The following is a 14,861-nucleotide window of genomic DNA, read 5'->3' on the forward strand; positions in this document are numbered from 1 at the left end:
CACCCATTTCTTTACATCTCCTGGCTTAGTGTTTCTCTAATCTTTTACTCCACAGATATATTTATTTATTTTGAGAGAGAGAACAGGGGAGGGGCAGAGACAGAGAGACAGAATCCCAAGCAGGCTCTGCACTGTCAGCGAGGAACCCGACATGGGGCTCAAACCCACAACCCCGGAGATCATGATCTGGGCCGAAATCGAGTGGGAAGCTTACCCACTGAACCACCTACGTACCCCTCCACAACTATTTCTCCTACTGTGTGCCAGGCCCTGTTCTAGGTGCTAGGGATACACAAATGAACAAAACGAACTAGTGAGGGCGGCAAATCAGTAACAGCACATCAAATGCTTATTAGGTGATAATAAACAGGGAATGTAAAATCATCACCATCATCCATTTAAGGGCAACAGGGGTGTGGGATGAGAAGGTCGCTATTTTTTTTTAAGTTTATTTATTTTGAGAGAAAGTTGGGGGGGGGGGGGTTGTAGAGAGAGGGAGATGCAGAATCTGAAGCAGGCTCCAGGCTCTGAGCTGTCAGCACAGAGCTGGACATGGGGCTCGAACTCGTCAACCACAAGATCATGACCCGAGCCGAAGTCGGAAGCTCGACCGACTGAGCCACCCAGGCACCCCCAGATGGTTGCTATTTTAATTGGGGTCATCCCAGGGGGCAAATGTCACTGAGGAGGTGACATTTGGGCAGAGGCCTGAATAAAGGACTGAGCCCCGTGGATATTTAGAGGAAGAGTTTCAGATAGAGGTAACAGGGTGTAAAAGCCTGTGTTAGCTTCACCATCAGGTAATTTCTCCCCTCCTTAGTAGAGAAGATATCTCTGGATACGCCCTCATGGCCCAATAGAAACAGTCACCCTTTTCCCAGTAACTTTGAGTAAAGTCCCAGGGCGGAGGCTCATTGGATCCCTTTGGGTCACATGCCTACGCTGGACCAATCACGGTGCTCCAGAAAATGGAGTGTTCTGATTGGCTACTCTGGGGCAGGGCAGGCGCAAGTATCCACCCCTTCCCCCCAAGCCCTTACCTCTGTTCTGGTGTTAACCCTAGTTTAAGAAGCTGAGCCCAAGCAAATAGCTTTCACGCTTTGTACTGGAATTCCTGCTTCGGATTCTCTCTCTCTCTCTCTGTCTCTCTCTCTGTCAAAAATAAAAACTTTTTTAAAAATCACAAATTTCAACATCCAGAATGTTGTTTTATCAACATGCCAGAATATATGTATGGTATATATCGTCTGGCCACACTGCCTAGCACTGCGCACTCAACCGCCAGTCGCTATTATGATTATTTATTCCTACCCAGACTGGGAAGAGATGTTGATTAGCACGATAATACCAGTATGTTACATTTTTGGAATATTTGCTATGTGCCAAACCGGATTTGATAGATGAGAAGGCTGAAGCTCAGATAAGCCACCTGTCCAGAGTCACACAGTAAGAAAGTGCAGAAACCGGCACTGTCCCTGACCCCCAAGCAGTCGCGGGGTCTCTAAGGGCCCCGCCCCCTCCTGCCGGGGCGGCGGGGCGGCCGCCTCCCGCTTATCTCGGCCCAGGCTGCGTGTGGTCCCGCCCCCTCGGGGGAGCTGCCACTTGGAGGCGCCTGGCCGGGAAGGGCCTGGTCAGCTGTGTCCGGCGGAGGCAGCTGCTGACCCAGCTGTGGATTGTGCCAGGGGCGGAAGGGGAGCAGGGGCCCTGCGCCCCCCGTGGCGGGGGTTGCATCATGGATCACCTCTGGGCTCCCCTCTGGCCTGGAGTCGGCTCTCTCTGTCTCTTGCTCGCTGGGGCCGCCTGGGCTCCCCCACCCAACCCCCTGGACCCCAAGTTCGAAAGTAAAGGTAAGGATGGATCTGTGTGTAGACCCCCGCAATGGTTCCTGGAGGGCAATGCCGAGGCCTGAACTTCCAGCCTGGGTCCTGGGAGCCACGCCGGGTTCTGACCCTACAGTCTAGGATCTGGGGGCTGGGGGCTGAACCTCCTTAGAGTGGCACCTGGCGTAGCATGCTGGGGTCTAAGACTCCAGACTGTGTTGTGGGCGGGGGTGGGGGGGGGTGGGGGGCATAAGTTTCCCGTTTTATCTTTTCAGGGAGCCTGGGACATAATAAATCCTAACGGGGCAGGGCTGGTGCTGGGTCTAGGCCTCGAAATCTAGAGTCCCCAGGAGAGGGGATCTGGCCGACCCTCCACCGGGGGAGGGAGGACAAAGCCCGCGTCGAGGCCGAGGGGCCGGGCCTCAGGCGACTGTAAACATGGTTTGTATGCGGGCGCCAGAAGCCTCGGCTTGCCGGGTCGAGGGAAGAGGCGAGGGAGGGGTTCACGGTTGGCGCTATCGGGCTGCCGGCAGCCTGCCGGGGCCGATAGGGGGCCCCGCCTTCTCCGCGCACGTCCAGTGGTTCGCCTGTCCTGGGCCGGGGCGGGGCGGGCAGCGGGGGACCGCGGCCCTCCAAGCCGCGCGCGGTCCAGCGGGTTGTGGGGTGGGCGGGGGCGTGTGTGGGAACAGTAAGGCAAGCCACCAGCGCTTCGGAGTTCGGGGCGGGGGGCACCACCTCCGCGGACCCTTCGAGGGCCCCCGCTTGGGCTAGCGAGTGAGGCGGGGCTTTTTGCTTATCGGTTCGCACAGGCGGCGGGAGGGAGGGGGAGGCTGCTGTGGCCCGAGGACTGGGCTCTCCCGACCCCCTCCCCGTGTCCCCCTCCCCCCGCAGCGGCCCTGCTGGCTGCCCGCGGGCCCGAAGAGCTTCTGTGCTTCACCGAACGGTTGGAGGACCTGGTGTGCTTCTGGGAGGAGGCGGCAAGCGCCGGGGTCGGCCCCGACAACTACAGCTTCTTCTACCAGCTCGAGTGAGTGCGACGGGGCAGGTGGAGCGCCCCCACCCTCTGAGGAGGGGGCGGGTGGGGAAGGGCTCACACTTTGGGACATCTGCTGGCGTCGGGAGCGGGAGGACACTGGTGGGACGGGAGGCCACTGGCGGTCACTGGTGGGAAGCCCCGGGGTCAGTGCCGACGCGCCCCCTAGTGGCTGGGGCCGGAACAGTCTCGCGATCTCTGTTGCGGAGCGATCCCAAACATATGGGCAGGGACAGCACCCCTCCAACTAGGACGAAGGCGTCGCGTAGTCGGGGGCCGGACGCCCCCTGGTGGTAGTGTCCAAACCGGGCCCCAGCTCCAGGCAATACAAACTCTCTCGCACCCCCCACCCCTAACTTGCTCCCTTCCCTCTCTGGCCCCTTGGCGCACAGGGGCGAACCGTGGAAGCCATGCAGCCTGCACCAGGCGCCCACGGCTCGCGGCGCTGTGCGTTTCTGGTGCTCGCTGCCTACGGCCGACGCGTCGAGCTTTGTGCCCTTAGAGCTGCGCGTCACAGCTGTATCCTCGGGCGCTCCACGCTATCACCGTATCATCCACATCAACGAAGTGGGTACGTGCGCAGGGAATGGGGAAATTGTCGGGTGAGGGAGTCTCGGTCACCGCCCACCTGATCAACCCCTCTCGCAGTGCTCCTGGACCCCCCCGCGGGGCTGCTGGCGCGGCGGGCCGACGAGGGCGGCCACGTGGTACTGCGTTGGCTCCCGCCTCCTGGAGCCCCCGTCGCAAGTCTGATCCGCTACGAAGTGAACATCTCCTCAGGCAACGTCGCAGGGGGCGCTCAGAAGGTGAGGCCGCCCCGACCGCCAGTCCAAAAGGCTGTGTGGTGGACAGCCCCGCCTCCCCTTCTAAATCCCGCCCCGATGGCCAGCATGGCCCCGCCTCCTGGCCTCGCCCTCCAGGCCCACCTCTGACGCCCGTCATCTCTTTGCCCAAAACACATCAACTCCCACTGACATGTCTTCCTTCCCAGTGCCTCCCAGTCCACCTGGACCCAAGCCCAAAGCCCACTTACCCCCTTGTCCCAAATACTACACCCCTTCAACATCCCGACCCTTGGCTCCCTGGCCACGCCCCTAAATAGCCCGAGACCGCCCCCTGCTCCCGGGCCTCCGTCCTGATTGGCCCGAGCCTTCCTGGAACCCGCCTCTTGCTTTCATTGCCCTTCCCCCTCACCGCAGTGTTGCGAAGCTGTCCTTCCTTTCTCTGATTGGCTCAGTGCCGCCCCCACAAGCTTTTCTCTGCTCGCCCCGCCCCTATTGACCACGCCTCTCACCCAGGCCCCGCCCCCAGGTGGAGATCCTGGATGGCCGCACTGAGTGCGCACTGAGCAACCTTCGCGGCCGAACGCGCTACACTTTTATGGTTCGCGCGCGTATGGCTGAGCCGAGCTTCGGTGGCTTCTGGAGCGCCTGGTCCGAGCCTGCGTCGCTGCTGACAGCTAGTGGTGAGGCCCCAGCTAGGAGCTAGGAGGGCCTGGGGAGGAGCATGGGGTAATCCTACTGCCCTGACTTCCTCCCTGCTTTGTAGACTTGGACCCTCTCATCCTGACGCTCTCACTCATCCTCGTGCTCATCCTGCTGCTGCTGGCCGTGCTCGCCCTGCTTTCCCACCGCCGGTGAGCGCCCCATTCGGGCACCTAGCCCAGACTCCAACGCACTTACGTTCTCCTTTTGCTGTGGAAAGCTAGGCTCAGAGACGGAAAGGCACTTTGCCCAGGGACACACAGTGAGGAGTCCGTGGCAGGGCTGGGATGCAAGCCAGACCATATCCAGAATCTTAGTTAAAATTCTTGGGAACATTCACCTGGTTTTCCTTGAACCTCAGCGGTTGCTCCTTTTTTAATTCCTTTGCTTGTTCCTTTTCCCAATTTCATCAACTTTTGTAAAATCCCCAGATGGGCCGCATGGAAAGATTTAACATCCTGAGTGCCTCCTGCCTCTGTTATCAAGCTCCTTAGATTGTTTATGGTAGGACCAGCCATCCTGAGGTTTTTGTTATTCATAGCTCATACTATCCTGAGGTTTTTGTTATTCATAGCTCATACTATGTGGTTTCATACCCCCGAGCCTTGGCACATGCTGTTCCTTCTGCCTGCAATGCCTTTCCTGCCTTGTCTGCCAAGCAGTATTCTGTTGTCTTCAAGGGCCTTGTTTATTTATTTGGTTGGAAAATACATACTGAGTGCCAACTCTGTGCTAGGCACTGGGGAGAAAGTGGAAAACAAACATCTCTCTGACCTTGTGTATCTCAAAGCTGAGTCGAATAGCAAACAAGGGTACCAACATATACGGGAGCAGAGAGGAAAGAGAGAGAATCCCAAGCAGGCTCCATGCTGTCAGTGTAGAGCCCGACGCAGGGCTTGATCCCACAAACAATGAGATCATGACCAGAGCCAAAATCAAGAGTTGGCTGCTCAACCGACTGAGCCACCCAGGCACCCCACCAACAGATATTTGATTATCCATTGTGGTAAGTGCTATCACAGAAACAAATGGGGTGTGGGGCCGTGACAGAATGGTCAGGGAAGGCCTCTGGAAGATGATATCAGAGTGGAAACCTGACGGTTGGACAAAGGCAGCCGCGAGACAATTGAAACGGAACAGCAAGTGCAAAGGCCCCGAGGTGGGAATGAGCTTGGGAGCACTGAAGCAGCTGCCAAGAGGGTATCTCTGGCTAGAGCAGAATATATTATGAGGAAGTGGTGAATGATGAGGTGAGGGAGGTCACAGGGGTCAGAACATGCAAGGTTGTCTGCAGGGCTGTGGAGAAGAGATTGTTATTCTTTTTTTTTTTTTTTTAATTTTTTAACTTTATTTATTTTGAGAGGGAGAGAGAGAAAGCATACATAAGATGAAGAGGGACAGAGAGAAAGGGAGAGAGAGAGAAAGAGAGAGAGAGAATCCCAAGCAGGCTCTGCAGTCAGTGCAGAGCCCAATGCAGGGCTCGAACTCACAAACCGTGAGATCATGACCTGGGCCAAAATCAGGAGTCGGATGTTCAACCATCCGACGGAGCCACCCCGGTGCCCCCAAATTTTATTCTGAGTACATTTGGGGAATTATGGAAAGGAGTGAGAAGGGAAGTAACATAATGAACCTCCAGACAAGCCTGGGCCAGGTTAAGGGAGAGCACCAGGCAGTGTATGTGAAACTCCTATGCATCCTTCAAAACCCTGTTCCAGTCACCCATCTGTAGGGCCTTGCAGATGCTTCAGCCAGAGCCTCTGTTCCTCAGCCCCTATGCACTCCTCTGCCTTGTGATTATGAGGGACTAGGACTATCTGTGCCCCTGTGGCTGCTTTTTAGGGGGGTATTGGTGAGCATTCAGTGACACATACCCATGTAATTGTTTCTTGTTGGCTTCACCAGGACTCTGAAGCAGAAGATCTGGCCTGGTATCCCAAGCCCCGAGAGTGAGTTTGAGGGCCTCTTCACCACCCACAAGGGTAACTTCCAGGTAGGTGGCCTGGTTGTCCCCTCGGGGCCTGGGGTTTCCCTGCTCCTGTGGCTGAACCGTAGGTCTCTGAGCAGGCTGGTGCTGTTTCCCCAGCTGTGGCTGTACCAGAATGAGGGCTGTCTTTGGTGGAGCCCCTGCACTCCCTTTGCAGAGGACCCACCCTCCCCGCTGGAAGTCCTCTCTGAGCGTTGCTGGGGGGCTACCCAGGCAGCGGAGCCGGGGGCAGAGGAGGGGCCCCTGCTGGAGCCGCTGGGCAGTGAACATACCCAAGACACCTACCTGGTGCTGGACAAGTGGTTGCTGCCCCGGAACCCACCCAGCGAGGATCTCCCGCGGCCTGATGGCAGTTTGGACATGGTAGCCATGGATAAAGGCTCAGAAGCCTCCTCCTGCTCATCTGCCTTGTCCCTGAAGCCTGGGCCAGAGGGGGCCTTGGGTGCCAGCTTTGAGTACACGATCCTGGATCCCAGCTCCCAGCTCTTGCGCCCAAGAGCACTGCCCCCTGAGCTGCCCCCCACCCCACCCCACATAAAGTACCTGTACCTCATGGTGTCTGACTCTGGCATCTCAACGGACTACAGCTCAGGGGGCTCCCAGAAAGCCCAGGGGGACTCATCCACTGGCCCCTACTTGAACCCTTATGAGAACAGCCTCATCCCAGCCACTGAGCCTTCACCCCCCAGCTATGTGGCCTGCTCCTAGGACTCCAGCCCTCAGATGCTTGGGGACCCAGCGTGACCTCAAGTGCTAGCCCAGGCCCTAGACTTATTGAGCAGGGTTGCTGAGGGCTCCCTCAGGACCAGGGGCATTGCTAACCTCGGCTTTCTGCCCAATCCGTCCTGCTCAGTACAACCTTGGAGTATTTTAAAATGTATAGAGTTGTATGAGTGTATGTGTGTTTGTGTGCGTATGTAATTTTTCCCCCCTTTCATGACTTCTACAAAGATCCTTGTAGGCCCCATCTTTCCCTGGGCCCAGACCATAGGGGCAACGGGAAAAGGCCTCGAGCTCAGTCTGAAATTCTGGACCTGGCGATATGAATAATAATCCTAATAGAATGAAGGACTCAGTATATATTATACTAGCTGCCATAACAAACAAACAAAAAAAACCTCCTAAATATGACTGGCTTTACACATTAAATGGTTTCTCTCTCAGATTTCAATGCAAGCAGGCAGGCAGCCATTTCTGGGATGAGTCAGAAGCCCAGACCCTGCTGGTCTGTAGATGGACCCCCGGCATCTTGCTAACCAAGCAGCAAAGAGAAAACAGAAGATGCTGGGGGCCATTTTAGGGATTAGAAACAGTCCCAGGACCCCAGCTTGATCCATGGACCGTTTTGGGGGGGCGGGGGGCGGAAACGCAGTTTGGCTGTGCTCCCTGGGGAAGGAAAGCTGTTGCCTGAGCCTCTGGCTAGTTTCTGCCACGAATAATAATGATATCACTAAGTTAGACATGACCTAGGAAAGATGGGCATATGCAGGCCTTCTAGAAGCTCTACCAAAGCCACCCCTAGCTAAATACCCTAAAAACTCTCACACGCGTGAGCCAGGACATGTGTGCAGCAGATATGTCCTTTGATGAATAAATTGGGATATGGTCACCCATGGAACCATATGAAGTAGGGAGAAAGCAGTGAACTAAAAAGTGGCCTAATCTTTTTAAAAATTTTTAACATTTATTCATTTTTGAAAGACAAAGTGCGAATAAGGAAGGGGCAGAGAGAGAGGGAGACACAGAATTTGAAGCAGGCTCCAGGCTCCAAGCTGTCAGCACAGAGCCCGATGCGGGGCTCAAACTCATGGACCGCAAGATCATGGCCTGAGCCGAAGTCGGCCACTTAACCAACTAAGCCACCCAGGCACCCCAAAACTGGCCTAATCTTAAATGATAATGTTGAGTGGGAAAAGAAGGAAGTCTCAGAAGATTACATTTATCATGAAACTTTATATAAAGTTCAAAACAGCAAAATTCAACAATGCTAATTGGGCATAACAGGTTCATGATAATGCTATTTTTATTTTTTTTAAGTTTATTTATTTATTTTGAGAGAGAGGGAGTGGGGGAAGGGCCGAGAGAGAGAGAGAATCCCAAGTAGGCTCCATGATGTCAGTGCAGAGCTCGACGTGGGGCTCGATCCCACGAACCATGAGGTCATGACCTGAGCCAAAATCAAGAGTCCAACATTTAACCAACTGAGCCACCCAGGTTCCCTGATAATGCTACTTTTAAATGAGAAAAAACATTTTATAGTCTTTAGGTCTTTGAATCTGCATGTGTCCCTGAAGTAAGTATTCCAGGCATGGGAAACTGAGGCATAGAGAGGTTGTCACACACCAAAGCTCAAGGCTGGCCTCCAGAGCTTGAACCTTTGTCTAAGCTGAGGTTACCAGCCTGGGTAGGCCACGGGGTGATTGTCATCTCTCCATTTGGTCGGAAAGCCACGCACCACTCTGCCCTAGGCCCCAGCCCACCTGGATCCAGGCAGGCTCGGAGGCGGTGCTGTCCTGGGCCTGGTGTCTCTGCCTGCAGCCAGCACTGGGCAGGGAAATACCGCTGGAGCAGTGACACCTGCAGGGCATCCCCACTGACTCCCTCCTCTTGGGTCTGTAGGGCCACAATGAGCCCACAGCCCTGGCCAGGCCCAGTCTGGTGGCTGAAGTGGGCAGCTGTGTCCAGAAGCAGCGCAGCCAGGTAGGCGGCGTCCTGGGGTCCCTGGTCTTCCACTAGGTACTCCTCAAGGCCATCCAGTAGCAGCAGGGAGGGGGCTGGACCGCGGGCCTCATGGGCAGAGCACAGAAGCTGAAGGAGTTCATGGGTTGAGGGTGGGTACTGGAAGCGGATCTTCTAGAGGTTGGAAAAAAGGAAACGGCCAGATTCAGCTCAGGAAGGCAGGCTCCAAGCTAGAGCTGCCCTGCTTCCTTGTATATACTTCCCTGCACTAGGCTCTCAGACCCCAGACAGCTGGTTCCGAGTGAAGCAGTTCAGAATGGCCGCATGCTCTTCAATTCGTACCCACTCACCACCCTTTTCTTTAATAACAAGATTTTATTTTTAAGTCATCTATGCCAAATGTGGGGCTGGAACTCAACATGCTCAAGAGTCACATGCTCTGCGCCCACCCCCGTTTTTTATCCCGCATTTATCACTGCCCGGTGTTAGCTAGGAACAAGGTATGTTTTTCTTACCAAGTATCTAAGGCAATCTTTCCACGGAAAACCTGCCCATAGCGTTCTTAGTCGGACCTTCTGATGGCCTCCAAAGGAAAAGCTGGCGTTCAAACTGGACTCAGGTTTAGCCCCACCCCTTACTCACCCCCCCCCCACTAACCCCACCCGTTGGGCACCGCCTTTCTTCGCTAACTCCGCCCCCTCACCAAACGGTTTCCCAATCTTAACAAAGCTTCCTATGGTCCCGCCCCTATTATTCCGCCCCGCGCATTCATGACTCCGCCCCACAATGGCCGCTAAGGCTCGCTCTTCCTTCTTCTCCTCCATTGGTCTGTCTACCTGTCACTCAATCCTCAATTCGCCCAGTACTAACTAGCCCGCCTCCGGTCCCGCCCCTCGGTTACCTGTAGCCGCAGGGGGTCGAGGGCTGCGCCAGTCCCGCGGGGCAGGCTTTGAAGAGGCCTTCGAGTCAGAAAGAGGACGGGGCCTCGGCCCTCTCCTGCCGCTTCCAGGGCCGCCGCGAATAGCAGCGCTGTCTTTCCAGACCCTGGGCCGCCGAGCAGCAGCAAAGGCGGTCCAGCCTCAGCTGTATCCTCCTCCCCGGACCTTGCAGAGGTGCCTAGGTTTAGCACCCGCCTCAGCGTCTCCGCCATTCGTAAGATACTCCTGTCCAGTCAGCGGCCCTTTCCTGCCCTTAATCCCGCCCAAGCCGAGGTCTCATTGGTTACAATGCACTTAGCGTCTCCATTGGTCCATGGATCTGCCATCAAAGTTAGATCGGCCTTTACTGGCTCCTCCCCTGGTGAAGGGGCAAATAAAAGTCTGAGGGAGGAGGTATAGAGGCGCTTGAAGGAGAGATTGCCCTTCCCTTGTGCGAGTCCGCTGAAGGAAGCAACGCGAATATTACTATTGTGAATTAATCAGCTAATTAGACACATACGAGGGTTGAGAGTTGAAGGAAGCAGGCCCGAATCACCGACACATTACTTAAAGTCTCCTAGCCTCAGTCTGCTCACCTATAAAATGGAGCTCGTGATATCTCAGAGGACTATTGTGATGGGAATGTTGTCTGTGTGTGTTTCTGCTGATGTCACCCAATGACAACTGAGGAAGTGAGGGAGGGGGGCACTTGTGTGCTTGTCTCCCTCTGCACCTTAGTATCTGCACAAGCTGTGTTGGAGGCTTGCAGGCTCAGGAACATTCACGTGCAAAACATCAGCAGCCGTCTCTGAGGGTCTGTGAGAAGAGGAATCTCAACCGGTTTCCTTATTGGCCTGGGGGCTCCTTGGGTTTTGCTTGGAATAAGTGGGGTGGGCATGACCACAGATCAAAGAAGCACCAGGAGAGACAAAAAGACAGGGGGTGGGAGACTAAGGGACAGCCAAGGCAGGGGACCTTGTTTGTCTTGTTCACTTAGGTGTCTCCAGCGCCCAGAACAGTGACTAGATGGTTGCAGATTTTCAATATATGCTTGTTAAATGAATGAGTGAAGAAAGGAAGATAGGATTTTTGAGAAACTGGGAGAGGAGAAACAAGGTGAGTGGTTAAGTGAGGGTTGGCTGGGTCTCCTCACCCAGACCTCGCCCCAGAGCTGCCACTCACCCCTGTTGCCCTGGCAACTCTCTCCTGGTAACTTCAAAGTGGTGCTGTTGCCAGGAGACACAGGGGCGGGGTGGAACTGATATTTCCTGGGCTTTCTCTCTCCCTCTGGGGCCAGAAAACAGATCCGCCACATCCCGCAATACATCCACCCACACAGCTGGGCACCTCACACACCCCCCCTTACACACGTGTGCGCGCGCACACCCACACGCATCTCTGCCTATATTCCACTTTCAAAAGCCCCATCACCCACATGCTCACAGCCCTATCCTAACACAAAACATCCCATACACACTTTCTCTCACTCTTATGTCCCCACACTCCTTCCCTTGCACACACACAAGAACACACCCTGATACAACCATACCATTGCTATTACACACGCACACGCACACACCCAGACACATTTCCTTAGCTAATGTGACTGCAGCTCTTCACACACACACACACACACACACACACACACACACACCCCACCGTGTTGCATTCCTTGTCAGAGGCATCACCTCAGTCCCCCCGCAGCAGATGCACAACCATGATTCACCTCACTTCGCAACACTCCAAATGCACAAACACCCAGTAGTGACACGTATATCACGTCGTCGTGTAGTTATGTACACAAGAGCATGTCCAACACAGCCCCATTGCATTCACTATTCCCTTGCTGAGGGAACTCAGCTCCCAAATATCCCTGTGGCTCATTTTCCCACACCATTCAGGTCATGGTCAAATATCACCTCGTTACAGAGGCTTTCCCTGATCACCTGTGTAACATTGCATGCCCTACACTTTTTAACGGCTTCACCGTCTTTGTTTTCAAATAACTTATCATTTCCAATGTCTTGTTCTTCTTGCCTCTCTCCTCACTAGAATGTCAGCTCCACCAGGGAGGTTCTTTCTTTTGTTCACTGCTGGGCCCCCAGCTCCTAGAACAGTACTCAGCACACAGCAGGTGCTCATAAGTGTAGACTGAGTACATTGGCAGAGATGCAGAGGTTTGGCATGTTTCTTATACACACAGTACTTCTTTTCTCAGAAGCCTGTCTTCATATCCCAATGGAAGGATTTTTACCACAGAGAAGGTCCTGGGAGGGAGGACCAAAGGGTGAGGAGACTGGGGAGTAGACATCTCAGTCAGTCTGTGTTTCTCCCTTGTTTTTCAGCATCACGTGATTAATTCATTTAACAAAATTTTATTGAGGACCTACTGTGTGTCGGACCCTGTTTTAGGCCCTGGGGCTTCAGCAGTAAAAAGACAAAGAAGTCTCTGTCCTCGTGGACCTGACATCCTAGTGAGGGGGAAGGTAATGGCCACTAAGCATAAAGAGGAGTTTAAGTAGTCTATGAGTGGATAAGTGTACGCAAAAAATTTTGCCCAGGGGGGGAAAAAAGCTGAAAGGACCAGTTGTTTGTTTCTTGCCATTTTAAAGAGGGTGGTGGAGGAGGCAGGTCTCAATGAGAAGGTGACGTTTGAGAAGAGGCTTGAAGGAGCTGAGAGAGTAAACCATGTAGAGCACAGAGGGAGAGCATTCCAAGTGGAGGCACCTGCAAGTGCAAAGGCCCTGAGACACTGGGAGCACTTTGACTTTTACCAGGATGCATGGGAACCAGCCATGAGAGGTTTTGAGCAGAGGTAGGTTGTGGTCTGACTTGCATGATAAACCAGAATTCAGTTTTGGTTGAGTTGAGTTTGAGATTCTGTGAAGCGTACAGGGCATGTCAACAAATCTTTTGAGTAAGTACATATATCTTGGTCTGGGTTTTCTACCTAAAATTATCCATCCTGGGATGGGGTGTGGACAAGGTAAGGTCGGCCGTCTCCACCCCCTCTAGCAGGCCCAAACACTTCTTTGTGTCCGGCGGCCTTCACTTTACCCTTTCTTAGCCAGCACTTGGTTTCAGGACCACGGACAGCGCTAGCCGGTTTGGCTGAAACGCTGTCCGCTGTGCTGAAGTTTTGCTTCTTTCCTGGCCCGTGTGGAGGTAGCTGTGTAACAGAAGGAACCAAGGTCTCAGGGGTGGGATCCCTGGAAATAGAAGCTCTGTTCGGTGAAGAAGAGGGCTCCGTGATTCTCTCTCTCCTCTGCCTTAAGCCCTCTCATGCCCCCATATAATTCCCCATGGCCCACAATCAGCCCTGCCACCTACCCCACCTCCTCTCCTATCTGCCCCCTGCCTCGTTCAGCTGCAGCTGCACAGGTCTCCTCACTGGTCCCTGAACACAGGGGGTTGGTTTCCACCTCAGAGCTTTGGTGCTTGCTGTTCCCTCTGCCTCAAACGTTCCTTCCCCCCTGCGTATTTACATGGCTGTCTCCCTCCCTCCTCATGCTTTTGTTTGTTTATAAGCAGGCTTCACGCCCAGCATAGAGCCCAACTCAGGGCCTGAACTCTTTATATCTACCTACCTATCTATATTTTATTTATTTTTTAACTAGTCTTCACGCTCAGTGCAGAGACCAACATGGGACCTGAACTCATGACCCTGAGATCAAGACCTGAGCTGAGATCAAGAGTCAGATACTTATCCAACTCAGCCACTCAGGCTCCCCTTTATGCCTCTTTAAGTTGCAAGCTCTGTTCCCATCCCAAAGGTGTCCATTGTCCTCTCTAGCTTGAATTTTCTCCTATCGCTTGTCAATATCTAATGTATCAGAGATCCCAAACCCTGACCTAAATCCTTGATCCTAGAATTTGGAATTCAGAATTCTTCAGATCTTTTTTGAAAGGTACTATGGTATAAATACTATGTATTGCATAACATCCTAGTGGGGCCTGGGATAACATCTCAAAATCAAACAATTTCCTTTATCTGCAATGAAACATGAGAATATTCAAATCAAAAGGCACCTGGGTGACTCAAATGATTAAGCCTCCAGTTCTCGATTTTGGCTCAGATCATGATCTCACAGTCCATGGGTTCAAGCCCCGCATCGGGCTCTGCACTGATAGCATGGAGCCTGCTTGGGATTCTCTCTCTCCCTCTCTCTTAAAAATACATAAATAAACTTTATTTTAAAAAGAATATTCACATAAAGTTCAGTAAATAAAAGCTATAATAACTGTATGTCAGTAAAGGTCAGGCTTTGCCACAAATGAGCTATGAAAGAAGTTTGGTTTTCAGACATTTTTGAAATTTGGAGTTGTGACTCTGGTCTAGTGTATTTATCTTGTTGTCTGTCTCTCACATATTAGAATATTAGCTTCCTGATGGCAGAAATTTGTGTCTCTTCTGTTCACTGCTACAACCTCTGTGCCTAACTACACAGAACCTGGCACACAGTAGCTGATCCATAGTGTTTGTTGAATGAATGAGTGAATGAGTGAGTGAATGAATGAATGAATGAATGAAATAAGGGGGGAAGGGAAGCAGATAACCCTTTCCTGGCTCCGGAATAACTCCATGGCCCGAATGGCCTGTCTGAAGCCCCTCAGACCTGCAGTGGGTTGTGGGGAGGTCTGTACCTCCATGCCCCTCCTACCCTCCTGGTTTCCACTGGGTCCTCAAGGGTTGGGTCTCAGCACAACCTCACAGTCAGAACCCTTGCTCTCATCCATGAAGCCAGGTTTTGGCATGGGGGTCCTAGTGCCCTCACCCTATTCCCCAGGTCCTCTGCACCTGACCATAGTCAAAAGCAGGCCAACTGCCTGGAGGAGGCGGTCGTGTGAGGCTGCTCACCATGTGTTTGTGTGCCTTACATGTGGCACTGTCTGCGTTTGACAGATGAGGAAACAAGAGAACGGAGAGGTTAATTAACTTTC

The 14,861-nt window shown here is 53.4% G+C and overlaps 2 protein-coding genes across 7 annotated transcripts; one reads left to right on the plus strand and one right to left on the minus strand.

The window, feature by feature from the left end:
* Window positions 1-1,285: 1,285 nt before the first annotated feature.
* EPOR (erythropoietin receptor) lies at window positions 1,286-14,315 on the plus strand. 5 transcript variants are annotated; one of them, XR_003417335.2, is made up of 9 exons: window positions 1,286-1,847; window positions 2,712-2,847; window positions 3,246-3,424; window positions 3,502-3,659; window positions 4,165-4,318; window positions 4,402-4,489; window positions 6,243-6,330; window positions 10,918-11,036; window positions 12,139-14,302. XR_003417335.2 is itself a non-coding variant. In XM_027050162.2 (9 exons), the coding sequence occupies exons 2-9, from the start codon at window positions 2,259-2,261 to the stop codon at window positions 7,030-7,032; spliced, it is 1,305 nt and encodes a 434-aa protein (XP_026905963.1). In that variant the 5' UTR covers window positions 1,721-1,847; window positions 2,096-2,258; the 3' UTR covers window positions 7,033-7,220. The 5 variants fall into 5 exon arrangements, 4 of the variants coding, with proteins under 4 accessions (XP_026905964.1, XP_026905961.1, XP_053075842.1 ...); XM_027050162.2 differs by lacking the exons at window positions 10,918-11,036; window positions 12,139-14,302 and adding exons at window positions 2,096-2,261; window positions 6,424-7,220 and having other exon boundaries at window positions 1,721-1,847; window positions 3,356-3,424; XM_027050163.2 differs by having other exon boundaries at window positions 10,918-14,315.
* Window positions 8,258-10,196, minus strand: SWSAP1 (SWIM-type zinc finger 7 associated protein 1). Of its 2 annotated transcripts, XM_027050171.2 has the most exons (3): window positions 9,905-10,196; window positions 9,519-9,578; window positions 8,258-9,177 (listed from the first exon to the last, which is right to left on the minus strand). In XM_027050171.2, exons 1-3 carry the CDS (start codon window positions 10,151-10,153, stop codon window positions 8,674-8,676), a joined length of 813 nt encoding a protein of 270 aa, XP_026905972.1. In that variant the 5' UTR covers window positions 10,154-10,196; the 3' UTR covers window positions 8,258-8,673. The 2 variants fall into 2 exon arrangements, with proteins under 2 accessions (XP_026905972.1, XP_014937612.1); XM_015082126.3 differs by lacking the exon at window positions 9,519-9,578 and having other exon boundaries at window positions 9,905-10,192.
* Window positions 14,316-14,861: the final 546 nt, after the last annotated feature.

The sequence above is a fragment of the Acinonyx jubatus genome, chromosome A2 (assembly GCF_027475565.1).
Source record: "Acinonyx jubatus isolate Ajub_Pintada_27869175 chromosome A2, VMU_Ajub_asm_v1.0, whole genome shotgun sequence".
NCBI classification, from domain to species: domain Eukaryota; kingdom Metazoa; phylum Chordata; class Mammalia; order Carnivora; family Felidae; genus Acinonyx; species Acinonyx jubatus.